At 34.4% G+C, this 24675-nt stretch overlaps 1 protein-coding gene across 1 annotated transcript in view; it reads right to left on the reverse strand.

Annotated features, from left to right (window-relative positions):
* The window catches only part of TUT4 (terminal uridylyl transferase 4), a 121475-nt gene that overhangs the window by 54932 nt on the left and 41868 nt on the right, over positions 1 to 24675 (reverse strand). Inside the window, 6 exon segments of the mRNA XM_044913871.1 lie at positions 1432 to 1501; positions 4387 to 4438; positions 5532 to 5620; positions 7359 to 7536; positions 17031 to 17147; positions 22568 to 22731. Of these exon segments, the coding sequence (XP_044769806.1) occupies positions 1432 to 1501; positions 4387 to 4438; positions 5532 to 5620; positions 7359 to 7536; positions 17031 to 17147; positions 22568 to 22731 (670 nt within the window).

A 24675-nucleotide genomic window follows, 5' to 3' on the forward strand; every position in this document is an offset into this window, starting at 1 on the left:
TTAGTTTTTTATGTAGTGTTCAATGATGCATTAGTTGAGTACAGCACACAGTGCTCATCACCACACGTGCCCTGCTTAATACCCATCACCTGGTTACCCCATCCCCCACCGTCTCCCTTCTGTAACCCTCAGTTTGGTTCTTGCAGTCCAGAGTCTCTCATGGTTTTCTTAGTCACCATATTTTAATACCTAGGAAGTCATAATAAAAATTTCAATAAACTGAGAGCTAGCTGAAAACTAAAAATCATTTCCATCACTAAAGTTCCATATAAAGATGTTTTAAATATTCATTTGTACTTCACAAATAAATTTCAACCTTATTTAGTATTTAAATTCATCAGAAATTACAAAATTAGTTTTACATCAAAGACATTGATTTTATCAATGTCAAGTGGTGCAACATATCTTCCCAGTTTATTCTTTTTGCTTTGCACAGGATAAAAAGAAAAAAATGAAATGCTGAACTGACTAGCTATACTTCTTGACCCTAATTTTTCCTATCCAACTTTTCATGATTTTATTGCTACTTTCAGATTAGAAAGGATGTATGTATTAACCCGCAGGTAATGCTTATGTGTAAATGAAAATAGGAGCTACCTTAAAGGGGTGACAGAATTATAGCAGAGATATTTTGGTGGCAGGGATAAGAATGTATCTGAGGTTCCACAAACAGGCAATTTGACACAATGTGGTTACAAAACAAAAAAACAAAAAACACTAGAAGTTAGAAGTCAGAATACTTCCATTCCCATTTTACTCTAAATGATGTGAATTGGTCAAATCATTTAATTTCTCCAGGTCTCAATTTTCTAATTAGAAAACAACAAAGTTGAATTAGATCTCCATAGATCTTTATAACTTTGAATAAGAAAATACAGTACTCTTAAAATTTAAGATATATAGGTTACTTTTCAATAAAAGAACCTTTAATTATTTCTGTATTGCTTCCATGTCTCCCACATTGATCTCAAATAAGATTATTTCAGTTTCCTTTTTCACAGGCACATTGCTGAGTCCTATAGACATCTCACTAGAAAGGCAAGATTAGTCTTCAGTGACTCTTTTTCAGTGAACTAAAAACTAGATTCTAAAAAACTGTGAGCTCCTTGAGAAGAATGGCTATTTCTTATTTATGTTTGTATCCCTACAGCAAAGTAGTACCTAACATACAGTAAATGTTCAATACTGTTGGGTGAATGAACTTGAGGAAAAAAATGAAAAGTTTTGCCTTACTGTGTTTTGTTTTTAACTGGTAATTCTATTTCTTGTTCACATATTTTAGTAAGCTTTTATTTTTAATAACTAGAAACTAGCTTAGTTATATTAATCCAAAGAGAAATCTAAAACAAAATTTTCTGTCTTGGAAACGTTCACTGCATACTTGGTTATTGTTGTTATTTCGAAAAATATTTTCTATTCATTGTTACCAACCTTTTCCGATCTTTGCACACCACAACAGGAACTTTGGCGTGAAAATCAGATTCCACATCTATATATAATACTAATAAAGAAAAAAAATAATAAACCAAGTAAGATAATATCAACATCTCTCAAATATTTACTCCAGGATAAAGATTAAGCAATAGTATCCTTCTAAAAATCACTCGCATTGCTTCTGTGATAACACACACTTCTCATTATGAGCATCAACCCAACAGAATCTCTTACCTCTCTTGGTATCATTTGCTGTATATCACAAACCACAGGCATAGTCCAAAATATTGTCCAAAAATTATAATCACCTTAAGAAAGGACTTAACATCTCTAAAAGTTTGAATATTTCCTAATAAGTATATAATTTAGTCAGTTATTAAACCTTCAAAAAAATATGGCAAACAACAAACACCACTCACTTCTACTTCCGAAGAAGTCATGAAATGAGAACCTACAATTCTCTGACAATTTAATTCTTTTAAATCATCCATGCAAGTAAAAGGCTAACTCTGCTGGCCCCATTTCCTATTAATATATGAAGAGTCTGCCAAATCAAAGCTCTTTAGGAAGAAGATTTGGTAAAGCACACTTCCACTCTGAAGTCTTTCTCTACATCTCCCAGGTAGGCCCCATGTCATAAATGTTTAGTCTAATGAAAATAGATGTTTTAATACTATTTCATTTGAGGTTTAAAGAATATCTCTTAGTAGTACTTGTTGGAATTATTAATTTATTAAAAAATCATGTGCTGGAAATCTATATGCCAGGAATTGCATTATGTGTGGTAGATATGACAATGAATAAGACACAAAGAGCTCAATTATGGGTTTGGAATAAAAATATAGAAACAAATCAATCCTGTAGATGACAAGATAGAAGTCTTAAAGGAGTACAATGAAGGCATAAAGGTGGCTGAATAGTATTCCATTGTGTGTGTGTGTGTATATATGTACACACACACACACAATTTAATTCTTTTAAATATGTGTGTGTATATATGTACACACACACACACATATATATATACAACTTCTTTATCCATTCATCTGTCGATGGACATCTTAAGGAGAGCACATGATGTAATGAGCACTGGGTATGATATGAGACTGATGAATCACTGAACTCTACCTCTGAAACTAAAAATACACCATATGTTAATTAATTGAATTTAAATTAAAAAATAAACTAAAAAAATTTTTTTAAAAGGTGCTAATAATTTTTTAATCAAAATGTATTTTGTAGGGCGCCTGGGTGGCTCAGTTGGTTAAGCGACTGCCTTCGGCTCAGGTCATGATCCTGGAGTCCCTGGATGGAGTCCCTGGATCGAGTCCCGCATCGGGCTCCCTGCTCGGCAGGGAGTCTGCTTCTCCCTCTGACCCTCCCACCTCTCATGTGCTTGCTCTCTCTCATTCTCTCTCTCTCAAATAAATAAATAAAATCTTAAAAAAAAAAAAAAAAGTATTTTGTAAGCCTATGTTATGTGACTTAAGATGATCTAGTCATGTATTTAAAATACATTTGCAGGATGCCTAAGTGGGTCAGTCAGTTAAACATCTGCCTTCGGCTCAGGTCATGATCCCAGAGTCCTGGGATCCAGTCCCGCATCCAGCTCCTTGCTCAGCAGGGAGCCTGTTTCTCCCTCTGCCTGCCACTCCCCGTTTGTGCTCTCTCTCAATCTCTCTCTCTGACAAATAAATTCTTTAAAAAATAAATAAAATACATTTGCTAGGTTGATACTGTCCACTGATTCTAAAGAAGTAAAAGCTCTATGTCCACCTCTTATCTGTAATATGCTTTAGAGTTTTTTGCAATAAGAAACAAATATTAAGAAAAAAAATGATACTAAAATCCCTTTACAAGATTAACTGGACCAAATTATTCCCTTAAAAACTAAGGAAAATGGCCAACAAGAAGCTGACAAATAATCAAAAACTGACATGGAAGAGAGAAAGAAAGGAAGTTTAGAACTGACTATGAAGTCAATGACAGGGTAAGGCTAAGGGTCAGTAAGCTATCTCTTCTAAGCCAAACTGCAAATATTTTTGCCAGGTACTTATGATTCATAAAATTTAAGATGACAATAATAATAACAATCACACAGCAAGACTTTAATAAGAAGTTACTATAAACTAAGCACTTCTAAGCTGTGGCTTAGCCCATTTCATTCTCACAACAATCTTCTCATCAAAAGATAATAAAAAATATATATACATATATAGCCATTTTACAGATGAGAATACTGAAACATTAACACTTAAATAATTTGTCAAAGGATATAACTAATAAGTGGCAGAACTAAAATTTGAGCCCAGAAAATCTGGCTCCAGATCCTGAGCTCTTAAGCATTTACTTTTAACAAGAAAAGCAGTAAATAAAAAAACAAGAAAATGATATTCCATATTGTACTACATGACCTAGGGCCTGGTTTAACACAGCTGGAATTTTAAAAAATTTTATTTTAAGATGTATTTTTACCTATATGAATGTCCATTTTACACCAGAAGCAATCCAGACAAGGCAGATATGAAAAACATTTAATAGGTATGATTTGGTTGATGTAATATAAATGATTAGTTTAATATTAAGTGGAAAAAAAATAATGCATGCACACATTTTTCCCCACATCTCTCCCTAAATCATCCTTCATCAAACCTCCTAATGATTATAGGTTTTCTGTCTTTTACACAAGGAATGCCCATAATATTCAAAGCTAACATTTTTAAAATTACCCAAAAGGCAGTACTTTTTTACATATCAACTTTAAATATACTTTTGATCTAATGACATATAAATTTTGTAGCACACCTATTCAACAAATACATAAGTATTGTATTATAATGACCCAAATATGCTATGAGCGTTAGTTTAACTTGGTTAGCCATATATAAACAACACATTGCGTGTACCCTTAAAGAATTTTCTTTAGAAAGACAAATTAAAAAAGAAACTCACCACTTTTTTTTAAAATCCCAAGCACTTGTATCAGTAGATCTGGATGATTCATCTAAAAGATTTCAAATTAAATCAATATACTACTTTCATAGTTCAAGTTGCGTATTTTAGAGAGATTCAATTTCATTAAATATTTAAATAAAATCATGCTCTGTATCTTAAAATAATGAAAAAAATAGTTTTACTTTTAACAAATCTTGTTCACAGAAGTAGAATCTAATAAATAATGTAGTGCTATTATTCCAGCAATATTCCTAGAATTAATAAATTCTTAGTATGAGAAAAGATTCTGGAATTTCACAGCAAAACAAATAGGAAAAAAATCAGTTTACCAAAAAACTGTTAAAGAGAAGTTGTTGAGATAGGAAATTTAAGAGGTACTGATACTGGCAATATGGTCAAAAAGCTTAGATTAAATACTACTTTAAAAAGTTTGTCAAAGCTTAGTTTAATATGTACTTCACTATTTTAAAGTATTTAATAATCATATGCTAATTGTAAGTAAATGATTGTATCAAATGAGAAATAAAACATCAAACTTTCACCTAAATTGAACCGCTTTGAGCATTAAAATTATTTTAAAAAATCAATAATACATGTAAATCGATCATTTTAAATGTTTCATAGGTCAATAAATAAGTAATGTTAGCAATGTTAGTTACTACTTATTTAAAAAGTACCCACAATGTACCAGACACACTACCCAAAAATGCCTGGTATACAGCATCTCATGTAATATAAAGTTATTATCCCTGTTTTGGAAATTAAAAAACTGAGTCTCAGAAAGGTCAAGTAACTTCCTCGTTGCAGCCAAGATTTGAACACAGATGTATGATTTCAAAGCTCTTTTCACTTTCTATACTGCCTACTACAAGCAGTAACTATTCAACATAATCAAATATGTATAAGCATTTTCCTTTGTTTTTTACTGCATTCCTCTGCTTTCTTCTTCCTCTCCCTTATTTCTTTATTCCACCTATGTCTAACACCTAATAGTTTCCAAAAGCAACCTTTAATTATGATAGTAACACTCTACAAACCAGAGTTTTATAGTCCCCTACATCTTCTCTAAAAAGATAATCAATTAAAAAAATACCAAGTACTAGTTAAGAATCACATAGAAAAAGGTTTTTCTAATTACTTACCCTGGGAGGAAATTTTATATCTATATTAACATCACTATTTTTCAGAGCAAACTTAGTCAGAGATGAGCCATACAACCTAAGTGAACACTCTGGAAATAAAGGAAAAAATATCAAAGCATGAAACAGAGTGCAAACAGGGTAAAATTAAAAAAACAATGGTAGAAAAATGCATATATTTTAATTGTGTCTTCCAATTCTAGTTATAACATTTATAGAAGAATGACATCCTTTCTAACCTATCTAACAAAATAAGAAAAATGTTTCTCAATTATGGGGTTCAGGGACAAAGGAAAAAATTACTTATAAAAGTCCAGTGTTTAAACAAAATTTTAGAATAGTTCATTTAGGAATGACTAGAAGTATGTTTAACATTTAATCTGTAACAGTAAAGAATGTACTAACCTAGGTACAGCTATTGTCATAAACTACATTTATTTATTTTTAGATATTTATATTTATGTAAGAGAGAGCACTAAAATGGTGAATGGATCACAGACATTCAATGCCAATGCTCTTTAAAAATACAAAGAGAAGCCTAGTCACCTGAACAAAGAAACAAAATCCTGTGGCTTTGAAGGGTTCACAAAACAAAATATATAGGAATAGTAAGATACAACCTACATCTTTTTCAGACTATTAAATATGTTATTTCAAAAATCATTAATAAGGCAAATTTTAAAAGGATCTCACCAGAGGGCAAGTTGAAAAATAACATGATTGGAACTACTCAGGCAGGCCAGGTGCAGTTTCTTAGAAAATGTGAGCTCATACTCATTCATATATATAAAAGTCTACTTTTCAAGCTCACAAAATGTCTGAAAGTCACTGAAGTCATTAAGATCATAAAAATTTCATTTCTATTCTTAAAATAGTAAATTATTTCTTTTTTTTAAAGCATCTTTTTTTTTTAAGTCATTTAAGTAATCTCTACACCCCATGTGCGGCTCTAATCCACAACCTGAAGATCCAAGAGTCACACGTTCTTCCAACTGAGCCAGCCAGGTGCCCAATAGTAAATTATTTCTGTATACAATTTATATTAGTACTCAATGTTTTTTCATAGAAAACCACATTATTACAGAAGTAATAAAGAGAAATCAAATTGTTTTCCATTTTTAAATTTCAATTTTACATTCTTATAAATCTCACAATGGCTCTATGTAAAACTATAATTTGTCAACTGTTCAATACCCTTTGGTGGTGAGAAATAAGTCTTATTTAATAGACATAAATTAAATACTGATGCAAAAAAAATAGTAGGAGCTAAACAAATATAATCTTTATATAAATGTCTACAATAAACCTGGCACAACTCGTGCTTACACCAAAAACATAAGCTTTCTGTAAAGAAAGAGTAGAATCAAAAAGAAATAAAAGTGCAGATTTTACTTCTAATTACCCCACTTAAACAAATTAATTTTTCCCCAACATCAGGCCAACAGGAATCTTATTAAGTGACTGGCTGGAATGTATATACTGAAAATAATATAACTAAAATGTCCACTCAGAAGTCAAAGATACTGAAAACATAATATTAAATATATGACCTTTAAGAAATTTTCCTGTATCTGACATTTTAAAAATTTTCTTATTACAAAAATTATGCTATGTCATAACTCATTTTCCTTTCCTGAAATATTTCCCCCCAAAAAATCACTTTTAAAATAATTAAATTCAAAAAAAATAATAATAATAATTAAATTCATCTGCTTTTAAGATAGAGAAACAAAGAGAAATGAAAACATTAAGAAACTTACACTAAGTTCAACAGGAAGCAAGGGGAAGAGTTGTACTATTTTAAATATTAAGCATAAAGTATATTTTTACCTGGTAAAAATGTTGTTATCACCTTAGACATTTCCTCCACAATTTCCTGACGGACTCTGAGGTCATCATCTGTTATTCCATGTTCTTTTGCTAATTCAATAACTGCAACACTTAAAGCAGCCAGGTGGGCAGGGGTAGGAGGTGGCAGAGAACGAAGCTCACTTTCTTCCTGTTTTTCCTATTAGTGTAACATTTAACAACAACGTAAAAATTTTTTTCTATTTTAATGTCCTTACATTTAGGATAGAAAGACTATACAAATGTATTAACTCAACAAATATTCACCTTCTATGTGCCTGATTCAAGACACCTAGGATATGGAAGTGAACAAGACAAAAATCCCTTCCTTTGTGAGAAAGTATTGGAAGATTGAGGGGTCCTTTGGGGCAGGTTCCTATTAAACACTAAGAAAATAAAATTTGGGGCGCCTGGGTGGCTCAGATGGTTAAGCGTCTGCCTTCGGCTCAGGTCATGATCCCAGGGTCCTGGGATCAAGTCCCACTTCAGGCTCCCTGCTCCTTGGGAGTCTGCTTCTCCCTCTGTTTCTCTCTCTCTCTCTCATGAATAAATAAATAAAATCTAAAAAAAAAAAAAGAAAAGAAAAGAAAATTTGTTCTACTTTACTGTCTGCATAAATTCTGAAATGCTACATCAAAGCCAAAATATTTTAAGTACAGCACTTAGCTGATAATTTTGTGGATAATTTTGTTATAGCAAAGAGATTGTTTTAGATGTAGCAGAAAGTCTTGAATCCTCTCTGATCTGCGTTTTAAATGGTCACAGGAAAACATCCTAGACACCATCATCACATTTGTTATACTGCCTACCATTTACAATTGATTTCTGTCATTTTATCCAATGCTAAGCCAAATGTTCCTCAAAACCCTTGATTCTACTAAAAGTTTGAAACCCAATTTAAACCCAAATCTAAAGAGGGACGAACTATATTATATATACACAACGATTTTTTTTTTAAGATTTTATTTATTTGACAGAGAGAGACAAAGCAAGAGAGGGAACACAAGCAGGGGGAGTGGGAGAGGGAGAAGTAGGCTTCCCCGTGGAGCAGGGAGCCCGATGCGGGGCTCGATCCCAGAACCCTGGGATCATGACCTGAGCCGAAGGCAGACGCTTAACGGCTGAGCCACCCAGGCGCCCCACACAATGATTTTTAAAGATTAATTTTTTTATTCTGATTTTTTAAAAAATACATGCTAATTGCAAAAGCTACATAAAACACAGAAAATACAAAGAAAATCATCCATGATCTAACATCATACTATTTCCTTTACTTTTTTTTTTTAAGATTTTATTTATTCATTTGAGAGAGAGTGAGCAAGAGAGGGGTAAGGGCAGAGGAAGAAACAGACTCCCCGGAGCCTGAGGTGGGACTCACTCCCAGGACCCTGAGATCATAACCTGAGCCAAAATCAAAAGTCAGACACTTAACCAACTGAGCCATTCAGGAGCCCCTTCCTTTATTTTTTTTACCATAACTGAGACCATATCATTTCTTTAATGTTATAATAATGGCATTTTCTATCCCCACATTTCAGTCAAGAGACATTCTCTTATTTTTTGAGACATGTAGCTCCCAACAGATCTAAAAATCAAAAGTAGTTTATTCTCTCTTCTCTACCCCCCACAATATAGTTAAACAAAGACTTTGGTCTATTTCTAATTTTATTCATTGTTACCATATTCAGTCTCAACATAAAGTTTACCTATATCTTAGGTAACATAGGGGGTAAGACAACCTCATTTTTATAAGTTTCTGTGAATATTTCTGCAATCTTAATTATAATCTAAATCTTAGGTGAGTGTCTAAAGTTTTCAGGTATATTTTTTTAGGATTCATCCAAGGTATTAACAGCTACACACTTAATTAAAAATTTAAAAAATTATATAAGATTAACAAGCAACACAACTATTTTATATATGTAGAACTACCAAAAAATTCTCTGAACTATATTGCTAGATTGTTATGGAAATAAAAAGATAAAAAACAATAAATGAACATAGTCCTCTACCTACATTATTAATAAGCCTATCCTACTTCCTTTAGAATACTGTTCCATCTAACAATCTCACTGATATCCTCCTATCATTGATCATCCTCATACATCCTATCGTAAGTATGACAGAGATAATAGACAACAGATAAATAAATGTATACTATCAGGTCAGGTAAAGCTATGAAGAAAATCAAACAGGGTAAGACTACAGACTGATGGGCAAGGGTTATTATTTTAGAATACAGTGGACAAAGAAGGCCCCTCTAAACAAGTAATGTTTAGCAGAAACCTAAAAAATGAAAGAGAGAGACATTTATATTTCTGGGGGAAGAGCATTCCAGATACAGAGAACAGTAAATGCAGAGACTTGAAGGCAAGAAAGTACCTAATGTTATTTGAAGAGATCAGTGTGGCTAAAGGGTTAACAAAGGGGTGATTGGAAGATGATGAGGTTGAAAAGTTAACTAGAAGCCAAATATCATATGACCTTATGAAACTTGATAAGGACTTACATTTTATTCTAAGTTGGGAAGCCAAAGAAGGGCTATGAGCAGAAAGTAACATGATATGACATATTTTTTTTTTTTTAGATTTTATTTGAGAGAGAGAATGAGAGAGAGGGAGAGAGAGAGCACATGAGAGGGGGGAGGGTCAGAGGGAGAAGCAGACCCCCCGCTGAGCAGGGAGCCCGATGCGGGACTCGATCCTGGGACTCCAGGACCATGACCTGAGCCGAAGGCAGTCACTTAACCAACTGAGCCACCAAGGCGCCCCTGACATATTTTAAAAGAGCAATCCTGGCTGATAAATGAAGAATAATAGACTGTATGGGGGCAGGAAGGAGGGCTAAGTTGGAAGTAGTCCAGGTGAAAGACGGTGGTAGCATAGACTAAAACAGAAAGAGTAGGAGTGCTTGGTTGGCTCAGTCAGTAGAGCATGCAACTCGGACCTCAAGGTCATAAGTTTGAGCCCCACATTGGGTGCAAAGATTACAAAAAAAAAAAAACAGAAAGAGCCGAGTGTATGACAAATGACTAAATTTGGAATACACAATGTTTTTGTTTGTTTGTTTGTAAGATTTTATTTATTTATTTGACAGAGAAAGACACAGCGAGAGAGGGAACACAAGTAGGGGGAGTGGGAGAGGGAGAAGCAGGCTTCCCGCCGATCAGGGAGCCCAATGCGGGGCTCAATCCCAGGATCCTGGGATCATGACCTGAGCCGAAGGCAGACACTTAACAACTGAGCCACCCAGGCGCCCCGGAATACACAATGTTTTGAAGGTAAATTCTATAGAATTTATTAATAGTTTGAATGTGGGGTGTAAATGAGAGAGATAAATCAAAGGTGCTTGTCCTAGACAACTGAGTAAATAAATGGTGGTGCCTTCTGCTGAGATGAGGTAAGTTCTGGAAAGTTCTGGAAAGAATCAGTTTAGGCTAGGAAAACGTGCCCAAGAAGCAAGAGTCTCCTAATGAGTCTCCTATTTCCAGCCTTTGGTCCTTTTTCCTATTCCCCTTACTTCCACCAGTTAGTCTCCTACTTTAAAACTTTCAATAAATCCTCAACAGAATACCAGCAAACCAAATTCGGCAAAATATTAAATAGATTATACACCATGACAAGTACAATTTATTCCTGGAATGCAAGAATGGTTCAACATACAATAATCAATGTAATCACCTTAACAAAATGAGAGAAAAAAAATGACTTGATTATCTTGATCAATGCATAAAAAGTATTCAACAAAATTTAACACCCTTTTGTGGTAAAAAAACAAAACAAACAAAAACACTCACCAACTAGGAATAAAAAGAAACTACCTCCAGATAATAAAGACCTATTTGAAAAACCCACAGCTAACATTATACTCAGTGGTTAAAGGCTGAAAGCTTTTTCTCTAAGATCAGTAAAACAAGTCAAGAATGCCCATTTTCACCACTTCTATTCAACATATTAGAAGTGTTAGCCAGAAAAAGAAATAAAAGGCAATTAACCTGGACAGGAAGAAATAAAATTATCTCTATTCACAGATAATAATCTAACATGTAAAAAAACCCTGAAGATGCAAAAAAACTGTTAGAACTAATGAACAAATTCAGTAAAGTAGCAGGATACACATCAACAAACAAAAATCAGTTGCATTTCTATACACTAACAACAAACAATCTGAAAAGGAAATTAAGAAAACAATTCCATTTAGAATAGCCCCCAAAAGAATAAAATACTTAGAAATTAACTTAATCAAAGAGATGAATGACTTGTACACTGAAAACAGAACACTGCTTAAAGAAATGAAAGAAGACATGAATAAACAGAAAGACATCCCATGTTCATGGACTGGCAGGCTTAATATTGTTAAGATGTCAATACTACTCAAAGGAATCCACAGGTTCAAAGCAATCCCATCAAAATCCCTTTAATTTTTTTGCAGAAATAGGAAAACTGATCCTAAAATTCACATGGAATCTCAAGGAACCCAAAATAACCAAAACAATCTTGAAAAAGAACAGTTAGAAATTCACATTTCCTGATTTTGAAACTTACTATGCAGAGCCACAGTAATCAAGACAGTATGGTACTAGCATAAAGACAGATGTATAGGCCAACAGAATAAAACACATAACCAAGAAACAGACACTCATATATATGGTCAAATGATTTTTAATAAGGGTGTCAAAACCATTCAATGGCAAATGGACCGTCTTTTCAACAAATGGTGCTAGGAAAACTGGATACCCATATGCAAAATGGACCCTTATCTTACACCATATATAAAAATTAACTCAAAATGGATCAAAGACCTAAATGTAAGAGAAGAATTATAAAACTCTTAGAAGAAAACAGAAGAGAAAATCATTGGCAATGATTTCTTGGGTACAAAACAAAAAAAACCCACAGACAACAAAAGAAAAATCACACAAATTGGAATTTATGAAAATTAAACTTCTGGGTGGCTCCTGGGTGGCTCAGGTGTTTAAGCATCCAACTCTTGATTTTGGCTCAGATCATGATCTCAGGGTCATGGGATCGAGCCCCACATCAGGCTCCAAGCTCAGCTCAGAGTCTGCTTGAGATTCTCTTTCCCTCTTTCCCTTCCCCTACTCATGCTTGCTCGTTCTGTCTCACTAATAATAAATAAATAAAATCTTAAAAAAAATTAGACTCCCATGCATCAAACAACACTACTAACAGAGTAAAAAGGCAACCCACAGAATAGGAGAAAATATATGCAAATCGCATATAGGATAAGGGATTAGTATCCAGAACATAAAAAAAACTCCTCTAAAACTGTGAACAAGAAAACCCAATTCAAAAGTGGTCAAAGGACTTGAAAAGACATTTCTCCAAATACAAATGGGCAGTTAAGTACATGAAAAGGTACTCAACCTCACTAATCACTGGGAAAATGCAAATCGAAAGGACAATGAGATACCAATTCACATTAAGATAACTATTATCAAAACAAAACAAAAGAAAAATGCAAGAGTTTTATAAATGTGGAGAAACTGAACCTTGTGCATTGCTAGTGGGCATGTAAAACGATGTAGCTAGCCACTGTGGAAAAGAGCATGGCAATTCCTCAAAAAATTTAACATATATTTACCATTTGGTCCAGCAATTCCACTTCTGGGTCTATACACAAAAGAAATGAAAGCAGAAAATCGAACAAGTATTTCCTCTACCAATGTTGATACCAACATCATTCACAATACCCAAAAAGTAGAAACAACCTAAATATGAATGGATGGATGGATGAATGGATACACAAAACATGGTATATACATAAAATGAGCTATTATTCAACATTAAAAGGAAGGGAATTCTGATACATACTATAATATGGTTGAACTCTTGATCTTAGCTCAGGTCTTGATCTCAGGGTCGTGAGTTCAAGCCCCATGTTGGACTCCACACTCAGAGTGGAGCCTAGTTAAAAAAAAAAAGCTTTTTCAGCATCTACTGAAATTATTTTTTGGTTTGTTAATATGATAAATTACAGTGATTGGTTTTCTAAACCAACACTGCCCTCCTGGAATAAAGCCCCACTTGATCATAATGTATTTCCTTCCTTAATTTTATTGTTAGATTCAATTTGCTAAAATAATGTATAGAATTTTTGCATTAAAATTCATGAGAAATATAGCCTGAAGTTTTCCTTTATTGTATTGTCTTTTTCTGGTTTTGGTATCAGAGTAATGTGGGACTCATGGACTGAAATTAGGAAGCATTCCTCCTCTTCAGTGTCCTGGAAGATGTGTAGAACTGGTACATATTATCAAGTATCCCAGAGATCAAAAGTAACCTTTTCTTTCTTTTTTTTTTTCCAAGTTCTTTTTTTCTTTCCGTCTCATTTTGGATGGTTTCCATTGCTATATGTTCAAGTTCACTAACCTTTTCTTTTGTAAGGTCTGATCTACCATTAGTCCTACTCAGTGTATTTTTCATTTTAGACACTGTAGTTTTCATTTCTGTAAGTTCAGTTTTAATCTTTTTTATAACTTCCATGTCTCTATTTGATTTTTGGAATATCAGGAATATAGTTAACTGCCTTGATGTCCTCCTCTGCTAATTCTCTTGTGTCAATTCAAGGTAGTTTTGATTGGCTGATTTTTCTTCTCATCGTGGTATGTATTTTCCTGCTTTGTTGTATGCCTTATAATCTTTGAATGCCAGACAATGTGAACCTTTTTGTGGTGATAGATATTTTGTATTTCTATAAATACCCTCAAGCTTTGTTCTGTAACAACATTAAACCCTGAAAACTGTCCTTTTGGGTCTTGCCTTTACAATTCTTTAGTTGGGGGTAGCCTGGGTGGCTCAATCAGTTAAGCTTCTGCCTTTGGCTCAGGTCATGATCTCAGGGTCCTGGTATTGGGCCCTACGTCAGGTTCCCTGCTCAGCAGGGAGTCTGTTTCTCCCACTCCCTCTGTCCCTCTCCCCCTCCCCATTCATGCTCTCTCTCTCTCTCTCTCCCCCTCTCAAATAAAATCCTTTTAAAAAATCTTTAGCTGGGATCAGACTGCATTTAGTTTCTATATATTCCCCACTCTTAAAACAAGATCCTTCTGGGTACTCTATCCAATGCCCATGAAGTATGAGTTTTCCAGTCTGAATAGTGGTAAAGTACTATTCTCAGCCCTATGTAAGCATCAAGCACTATTCTAATTCCTTAGATGATTCTCTCCCTGGCTTCAGGCAGCTTCCTCGCATGCATGTACCAATCAGTACTGTGCTGAATACTCTGAGGGGGCTGTCTTTATATCTATGGATTTCTTTCTGTATAGCTTTCTCTTTTTTGTTATTCTGTCCTACAAACTCTAGCCACCCTGGATTCCCTGGACTCAAGTTCATCTCCTCAACTCTGGGAGTGCACTGGTCTCACCTTCCTATAATGCAGTATGGAAACTCTCTCAAACTAGAGTCATCATTGGGCTAATCTCATTTGATTTCCATTCGCTGCCTGAAAACCATTGTTAGCTATTTTTATCCTTTTTTTTTCCTTTGGTTTACTCAAGAGTAAGGGTAAATCTAGTCCTTATTATTACAACTTCAACAAAGCAGAAATCTAATACAGCTGCTTTTAAGTTTTTTTGTTAGTTTTTTTGTAATGTCCTAAAATTTCCTTAAAATGTATATAATGTCTTTGGTTTTCTTTGTAAGTTTCCTGTTTGGAATTCCCTGAGCTTCCTGGAATTAATGATTAGCATCATTCAAAATTTCTTGAAATATCTCAGTTATTATCTCATAAACTACCAACTCTATCTTTGTTCTATTAAATCTTCTGAAGTTCTAATTAAATCGAAATAACATGCTGACAAAATTTTAATTTCTCTTCCTTCTGAGTTCCTGATTTTCTTCAATGCATTCATTTTTTTCAAGTAAGACATATTGAGCACCTACTGTGTGTCAGACACTGTCCTAACCAATACAGAAACAAAAATAAATAAGAAATAAAACCTGCCCTCTAGAATACTGAAGTCTAGAAGAGGAGAGAAAGCAGAAATGCACAATACAATATATCCAGTTTTCTGATCAAGCAGCTCTGCAAGCATAGAGAAGGAATACCTAATCCAGACTTGTTGGGAAGGTCTGGTAAAAGAATATTTCTCAGAGAAAATGCAGACACTTAGACATAAGCAGAAGATTATATAGTATTACTATTACCACTTTGAGGGGTGCCTAGGTGGCACACTCGGTTGAGCATCCGACTCTCGGTTTTGGCTCAGGTTGTGATCTTGGGGTTGTGGATAGACCTCTGCACTCAGCACGGAGTCTGCTTGGGATTCTCTCTCCCTCTCCCTCTGCCCCTCCCACTTGTGCTCTCTCTCTAAAATAAATAAACACATCTTTAAAATATATATATATTACCACTTTGGAAAAGAAAAACTTAAATAGCTAAAATAGTAATAATTTTTTTAAAACACATTATTCAGGGGCGCCTGGGTGGCTCAGTCATTAAGCATCTGCCTTCGGCTCAGGTCATGATCCCAGGGTCCTGGGATCGAGCCCCAAATCAGGCTCCCTGCTCCATGGGAAACCTGCTTCTCCCTCTCGTACTCCCCCTGCTTGTGTTCCCTCTCTCGCTGTGTCTCTCTGTCAAATAAATAAATAAAATCTTTTAAAAAAATTATTCATATCTATGTCTATGAAATGTTCTAATAAAAATAACTGAAAAATTATGAATTCCCAAAGTCTAGATTATAAGGCCCTGCATGGTCTGGACTTCTATAGCTTTATCTCACATCATTTTCCTCCTATCTCTCTTTGCCCCAGTCATAATAGACCCTTTCTGTTCCTCATATGCCATGTCATCATTCACCTTTTTCCCTTTTTTTTTTTTTTAAAGATCCACCTATTCATTTTGAGAGAGCACACAAGCACAAGTGGGGTGAGGGACGGGGGAGAAACTTTCAAACAGATTCCCTGCTGAGCTCAGAACTGACTCGCGCTCAGTTACATGACCCATAAGATCATGACCTAAGCCGAAACCAAGAGCCAGATGTTCAATTGACTGAGCCACTCAGGCACCTTTTTGCCTTAATTTTAAACTACTACTTCAAAGTTCAGCTCAAATGTCACTTTCTCAGAGAAATGTCCTTGTTGCAGATTAAGTAAAATATCCTTGTACACTTCCTTAGCACCACATTTCTCCATTTAATATACTTAAATTCTTTTTCAGTGTATGCCTTCACCAATACTTTAGAAACTCTGAGGGTAGGAACCACAACTATCTTATTCACCACTGACTAGATCTAGCACATAAAAACTCAATAAATACCAGTTGGACTAATTGTATTTAACAGTTTCTTTTTTTTAATTAAGATTTTATTTTTAAGTAATCTCTACACCCAACATGGGGCTTGAACTTACAACCCAGAGATCAAGAATCACATGTTCTACCAACTGAGCCGGCCAGGCACCCCTATCTGACAGTTTTAAATTTAAGAATCAACATACTTTAATATGAACAGACTGGTCTCTGAAAAAGTTCCCCTCCTGACCACCTAAGATAAGAAAGGCAATCACAGCTTTTAATGCTATCACTTCAGTTACTAATGTAAGACAGGACAAATAACCCATTTTTGTTTCATAAATAAATATTTCATATAGTTTTACCATTCGAAAAATAAAATATTTTGTAAAAAGAACTCACCAAAATATTTTTCTTATGTCGTTTCTCCTTTATATGTTTATGAGCTCCCTGGATGTTTTCAATGTGAATTAAGCAAAGTTTGCATAGATATCGGCAATTGGTATATTCTGGTGAGCGCTGAAAAGTTAAAAAAATGCATTTTTTCAGAAAACAGAGAAGTAAATATATGACTATATATGTGAATGATATAATTACATAAATATAAGAAACAAAAACAAGCATTAAAGGAATAAACTTTTAATAAACAATCAGTACTTATATCCCCAAAAGATAATTGTCCTTTTCAAAATAGACATCACAGAAGATCATATACTCACTTCAAACACCACCATTATAATGTTAAATGTTTGGTACTTATCTAATATAATACAGTCCTTAGAATCCAATGTAGGATAAGAAAGGCAGTCTTATTACTTAGTCTTATTCCAATGCTCTCCCCAAAACCGGTTTCAAACTTTGTCTTTTTGATTACTATAAAAAATAAAATCCAGGGCGCCTGGGTGGCTCAGCTGGTTAAGCGACTGCCTTCAGCTCAGGTCATGATCCCAGGGTCCTGGGATCGAGTCCCACATCGGGCTCCCTGCTCTGCGGGGAGCCTGCTTCTCCCTCTCCCATTCCCCCTGCTTGTGTTCCCTCTCTCGCTGTGTCTCTCTCTGTCAAATAAATAAAATAAATAAATAAATAAAATCCACCCTCAAACAGATTTTAAAAGAATATGAGTTGAGAATATGGAAGAAAATTCCAAAAGCTGAGTTCTGAAAACATACTCAATCACAATCTCATGGGAATAAATGGATAATCTCTTGAAGTAACTATTATAAAGGAAACAATTCTCACACACAAGAATTATCATAGTACTTTAGTCATACTTTATAAATCTGTTCTTGAGTGCTCGCTTCGGCAGCACATATACTATAAATCTGTTCTTGAAATTAAAAAAAAAAAAAAAAAAAAACCTTACTATTTCCAAAGTGCCTGTTAGGTGCTAGGCACTATGTTAGGTGCTTCATATACAATGTCATTTTAATACCTCTAATAATCCAATTAGATCGCTATTATTTTCATTCTCTAGATGTGAAAACAAAAGCTCATACAGCCTATAACTTTCACAAAGATATAATATTAAGTAGGAGATGCTGAATTTAAATTCATGTATATCTGAATCCAAAGCCAACTCTACCCATATGATTACACAACGAAAAATTACAGAAATTTATTTACAATAAATACACATTGAATTTTCAAACATGATTTCTAGTGCATTATACTGCAATTTCTGAAATTACAGCAATTTTTTTATTTCAGATTGATCTTCAATAGCCTGCAACTCTTGACAGAAAGATTCTCTAACTTCGTAATACTATGATTTTCTTTAAATGGAAACATGCCCCAAATTTAGCAACAGTCCTACCACAGACTAAAAATAAATATAGCCATTATTTATAAAGTATGTATAACCTTACAACCTATAATGATTCCCTATTTTACTGGCAAAGCAACTAAATCTCAAAAATTAAATAATTGTCCAAAACAACAAGCAAAAAGGAAAATTCAGTTCAATCGAGTCATTTCAATTTGTAGTATAAAAATTCTTTCACCATTTGCAATGACGTGGATGGAGCTAGAGAATATTACGCTAAGCGAAAGAGGTCAAAGACAAATATTGTATGATATCACTCATATGCGGAACTTAAGAAACAAAACAAATAAGCAAAGGAAAAAAAGAGAAAGAGGCAAACTAAGAAGCCAAATTTATCAAGAGAACAAACTGACTGTTACCAGAAGATAGGTGGGTGAGGGGCTGGGTTAAATAGGTGATGGGGATCAAGGAGTACACTTGTGATAATCACCTGGTGGTATATGGAAGTGCTGAATGGTTCTATGGTACACCTGAAACTAATATTACACTGTATATTAAACTAAGTGGAATTTAAATAAAAACTTAAAAAACAAAAAACCATAAAAAACTCTTTCAAATCTGTCCTTATTGGGGAATGAATTTAAGCCCTTGCAGAGACTCCTACCTCTTAGTTTCCAACCAAAACTAGTACTTAATTCCCTAAATATTTTCTGAGCTCATAACGTATGTCAAACATTTGTCTAGAAGTAGGGATATATAGCATAAACAAAACAAACCAAAGTCTGTCCTCACAATCTACTTCTAGTATACAGAGACATGTAATAAATAAAGAAATGCACAAATAAATACGAATAGGGTGCAGGGGTGTTAACTACTTTTTAAAAAAGGATCATCACTTGAGACCTTACTGATAAAATAATTTAAAGGAAGTGAAGGATTAAGCTAAGTGGGTATTTGGGAAGAGACATTCCAAGTAGAAGGAAATGTTAATGCTAAGGCCCTGAGGCAGGAATATGCTAATATGTCTGAGAAACTGCAAAAAGTCTAATATATGACTGGCACTGAGTGGTAAAGAGGGCCAGGTCGCAGGGCCCCTTAAAAGAACTCTGGTTTTTATTCCAAGTGTGAGGGGAAGACACTAAAGGTTTTTGAGCAGAGAATTAAGTTTTAATCTATATTTTAAAAGGATTGCTTGCCTTCCTAATTCCTTTAAGAATAGAAGCAGAAAGAGCTTATTGCCATTATGAGCATACTGCAATGATCTAGAAAAGAGATGATGTTGGCCTGGTTCAAGAAGAGTGGTGAAAGTAGCAAGGTTCGGATTCAGGAGTTGAAAACATAAATACACAACACCTAAAGCTATGAATATTGATGAGGTCGCTAAAGGAGTCAAGAAATCACTCATCATATAAGTTTTTCAATTGTAAAATATTAGCAGACAAGGATTGTCTAGATTCTTTCTGTAAGAAAAGTTTGTTTTAACATGAATGGGGAGTGAGAAGGCTTGAGATGACATCTCAATTGACCTTGGATTAAATCTCTAACACTGAAAACTGCTTCTATAACCTTAAAATGAAATAATAAAAATTGCTCTACCTGGTAAAATAATTCAATTCTACAAGTAGCTGATCTTTACCACTTAATATACACCAGACACTATGCAAAAACTTTTACTTGTATTATTGTATTTAATCCTCGTAACAGTCAATGAGCTAGGTGTTATTTTTATCAACTCAATTATAATGATGAAGAAATTGAGGTTTAAAGAGTTATTAAATAACTTATCTAATGTTATCCAACCAGTAAGTGGCAGAGGTAGACCCAGTGACTCCAAAACCTACACACTTAACCACTAAGCAAACTACCTCTAATTATTAACCAACTACTACGTGCAAGGTACTATATTAAGCACAATAGCAAATAGGACAAAAATGTTCTCATGACATCATAAAGCTTCAGTTTCACAGAAGAGACACATGAAAAGTGTTTTAAAATTCCTTCATTATATAGTTGTATTTTATTTTACTATTAAAACACACACACTAATAAACCTTCTTTAAAGTTTCTGCAAACCAGCCAGAATAAAGATTGCTGGGCACAGAAATTCTAAGTATTTCCTAGTCAATATTTAACACTAACTATAGGGAAATTTACCCTTCTGATCTAATAGCTTGGATTCAGTCCTTCTTTGGTACAGTTTAAAAATCTACATCTTTACTCATCAGTCAGATAATCTATGGGTACACTGTGAACCCAAGGACTGATAAAATCAAAAGCAAGTAGTTAAGAATATTCTTAATGAATGTCTAATAAGTTGGTAAAGAAAAAATGTTAATTAAGAGTACACTAAACTGAAAATAAGAGGTTTTGGAGGACATGAGAAACAAAGAAGTGCCAGAAAGAAAAGAGATTATAGACATTTATGCTAGTACTGGCATACTCATTTTATATCGTTGCTGCTTAAATTCAAATAAATTCAAAGAGCAAAATGTTTTCCATGCTTCTAAAGCTTTTCTTTTACCCCTGGCCATTCTTTCCTACCACCATCAAATATCCGTTCCACCCTAATTTCTTTCTTCTCCCAAGAACTGATCTTTCCTGCTTCATATCCTATCCCATCCTGTCCCCTTATTTTTTAAAACACATTTTTTCACATTTCCTTTATACATGCCATATAATTCACCTGTACCAGACTTCCCCAATTCACCTAGTCAACTCCTACAGCTACTCCTTCAGACTCAGTTCCAATGTCACCTCCTTATAAAGCATTCTCCAAATTGATGCCTCTATAACCCCACTCAAGTTGGTCACTCTTTTGTCTAAAATTTCAAGCAATACTGTTATTATTACTGTTGTTTGCTTACATGCTTTTCTCTAATTAGTAAACTCCTAGAAAAGTAGTAACATGTTTTTAAAAATGCCACACATGCCCCAATTCAACTTCTTATCACCAGATCATGGCACACGAAAAGCATTCAATATTTATCTTAACAGATCCAGAATAGCTACTAATTCCAGACTTAGGGAAGAGAAAGGGAGGAAAGTGAAAACTAAGTAAAAGAGCAAATTGCAAAAAAGACTTCCTTCTAACTAGAACCTTGGGAGACTAGCTACACAACCTAAATTCTCTCTACCTCTTGATATTCCTTTCTATTTTAATAGGGTGACTACTCTGTCGTAAGTTCTATTAATAACTCAGGATTGCCTCTTAAATTTAGACATTACCTCATTTTTCTAAACTCTACAAAATTATACCATTTCTTTCTTTCCTTTCTTGATATTCTTATCAAGAATATCCCAAGTATCTATTTGTAAACAGATTGATTTATGAGTCATTCCTTCAATATCTAGCAATGTTTTTATTAAGGCTAGAAATGTGTATTTCTAGGTTAAGAATTTAATTAGCACACAGGAATAAGATACTAATGGCTAAAACAATTCTTAATACATAGGAGATACTCAGTAAATATGGGAGACAGAAGAGGAAAGGGTAGGAGAAAACCAAGGAGAAAAGGAGAAAGTGTAGTATATCACATAATATTTACTAATTTGTCACTCCGAATGGACTTCTAATTCACCAACTGCCATTTTCATCAATATATCCCAGTGCCAATCATAGTACCTAGAACATAACAGGCACTCAGTATCTACTGATGAGTGAATAAATCAGAAGTCAGCAAACTTCTATAAAGGGACAAAGTAATATTTGGGTAAATATCTTATGCTTTGGTGGTAAACAGTAAATATTTTATGCTTTGCAAGCTATAATGTTCTCTGGAGCAACTTATTACTCAATTCAACTCTGCCATGGTAGCGTAAAAGCAGCCATAGACAATAGGTAAACAAATGGGCATGGCTATGTACCGATACAATTTTGCTTACAAAACAAGGGGCTAGGTTTATTTTACACAATTTTAAAAACACAAAGCACACATACAAAAGGCAAAAACAAGACAGTAGGCCATAGTTTCTTGACCCTGGAATGAATGAACAAAGTCAGACTCACAGATGTAAGGATTTGGTGAACAAAGGGAGAGAAGAAAGGAAAGAGGGAAATTAGGAAAAATGAATGCTATCTCTGCCTTAGGAATAAAAGAAGATAAAAAGAGCTGTGCTTGGCAAAGAAAAGTTATGACACATGCATCTTCCTCCACATAACTAAAATGACATAGTATACTTTTTCAAGTCGAAAGATGTGATCTCTTTCTAAGCGTTCTTCTGCTTGTTTCAAGCCTAGCCTCTGCTCAGGTGTCAATGCAGATTCATCTATCACAGTAGCATTTTCTAAATAGTCCATCTCTGAAGAATTTTCTTTATTAGAGTCATCATTCTTCATTTTACCTAGAAAAGGAAGCAATCAGTTACCATCAGCAGAACTGATAAATTAAAAAAAAATTTTAATGGAAAACAGACATCAATTTATACACATACAGGAAAAATATTCTTTCCTTATACTTTCCTTAGTTGTACAAGTTGGTATACTTATTTAAAATACAAGTAAGAGATATACACGGTATCAGAATTCACAAAGAAAAATCTATTTCATGGGTCAAATGCCTATCTTGTTCTTCCAACCTATCAAGAGATAAATATGACTGAGACTCACTACACGAGGCTAACACAACATAACCATCTTGTAAAATCTCTGAACTATGAAATGTGATAAAAAGCTATTTTAAGTCCCAAAGATTAGTCACTAAAGTCACTTTAATGACTTCATCACTATACACGAGCAGCTAAAAGAACATATATCCTCTAGACCACAAGCTCCTCCCTCTTTGCTTTCACTGAACTCATGGATATCCCTACCACATCAATATTTTTTCTTTGCTTCTCTGCCTCCTAACTGGATTTCAATCTTTTCAAGGCACAGACTGTGTGCTATCATCTTTTCATTTCCAGCACCTAGCATTATACACCTGGCATACAGTAGGTTCCACTATCAGTGTGATTTTTTAAAATACAAATTCAATCAAATTATTCTCTTGCTTAAAATACCTAAAGGCTTTCAAAGAGTTCAGGATAAAGTTTAAACTCTCTAGCATAATACATGCCATCCTTGCCTTCATGAAGGCAGTAAACAGAATAATAATTCCAAGTTATAATAAGTGCTGTAAAGGAAAAAAGCAAGTAACTCAGAAGGAGACTAACTTTAGATATGGGAGTCAGGGAAGACTTCTCTCAGATTTTAAATCAAGACCTTAAGAAAGAGAGCTAAGGTGTCTGTATCTCTAACCTTATATCCTACCTTAACACTTTTCACTTCATTCATACCAAATGTGCTAGATAGAATGGATCATTGCTACTTCAAGTCTCAATGCCTTTTTTTTTCATTTTTTTTATTATGTTATATTAATCACCATACATCATTAGTTTTTGATGTAGTGTTCCATGATTCATTATTTGCGTGTAACACCCAGTGCTCCATGCAGAACGTGCCCTCTTTAATACCCATCACCAGGCTAACCCATTCTCCCACCCCCCTCCCCTCTAGAACCCTCAGTTTGTTTTTCAGAGTCCATCATCTCTCATGGTTCATCTCCCCCTCCGATTTCCCCCCGTTCATTCTTCCCCTCCTGCTATCTTCTTCTCTTTTTTTTAACATATAATGTATTATTTGTTTCAGAGGTACAGATCTGTGAGGGATGGGGCAGCTGGCTGTTGAATCAATGCCTTTTACATATGCTGTTCCTTCCACGATCAAGGCCATCCTCACTTCAGCTAGTAATGTTTACCTGCCCTGCAAAATTCAGCTTAAGCCTACACTGTTTCAGAAGACAGTCCGATATTCTTTATACAGTTGACACTTGAATAATACTGGGGCTTGGGATGCCAAAATCTGCGTATAACTTTTTACTGCCCCGAATCTTAACTATTAATAGCCTATTGTTGACCTTAATAATAACAGTTGACAGACACATATTTTGTACGTTATATATATATTATATATTGTATTCTTATAATAAAGTAAGCTAGAAAAAAGAAATTCGTATTAAGAAAATCATAAGAGGGGGGGCGCCTGGGTGGCTCAGTTGGTTAAGCAACTGCCTTCGGCTCAGGTCATGATCCTGGAGTCCCGGGATCGAGTCCCGCATCGGGCTCCCTGCTCAGCGAGGAGCCTGCTTCTCCCTCTGACCCTCCCCCCTCTCATGTACTCTCTCTCATTCTCATTCTCTCAAATAAATAAATAAATCTTTAAAAAAAAAAAGAAAGAAAAGAAAATCATAAGAGGGGTGCCTGGGTGGCTCCGTCAGTTAAGTGTCCAACTCTTGATTTCAGTTCAGG

The sequence above is a fragment of the Neomonachus schauinslandi genome, chromosome 4, assembly GCF_002201575.2.
Source record: "Neomonachus schauinslandi chromosome 4, ASM220157v2, whole genome shotgun sequence".
NCBI classification, from domain to species: domain Eukaryota; kingdom Metazoa; phylum Chordata; class Mammalia; order Carnivora; family Phocidae; genus Neomonachus; species Neomonachus schauinslandi.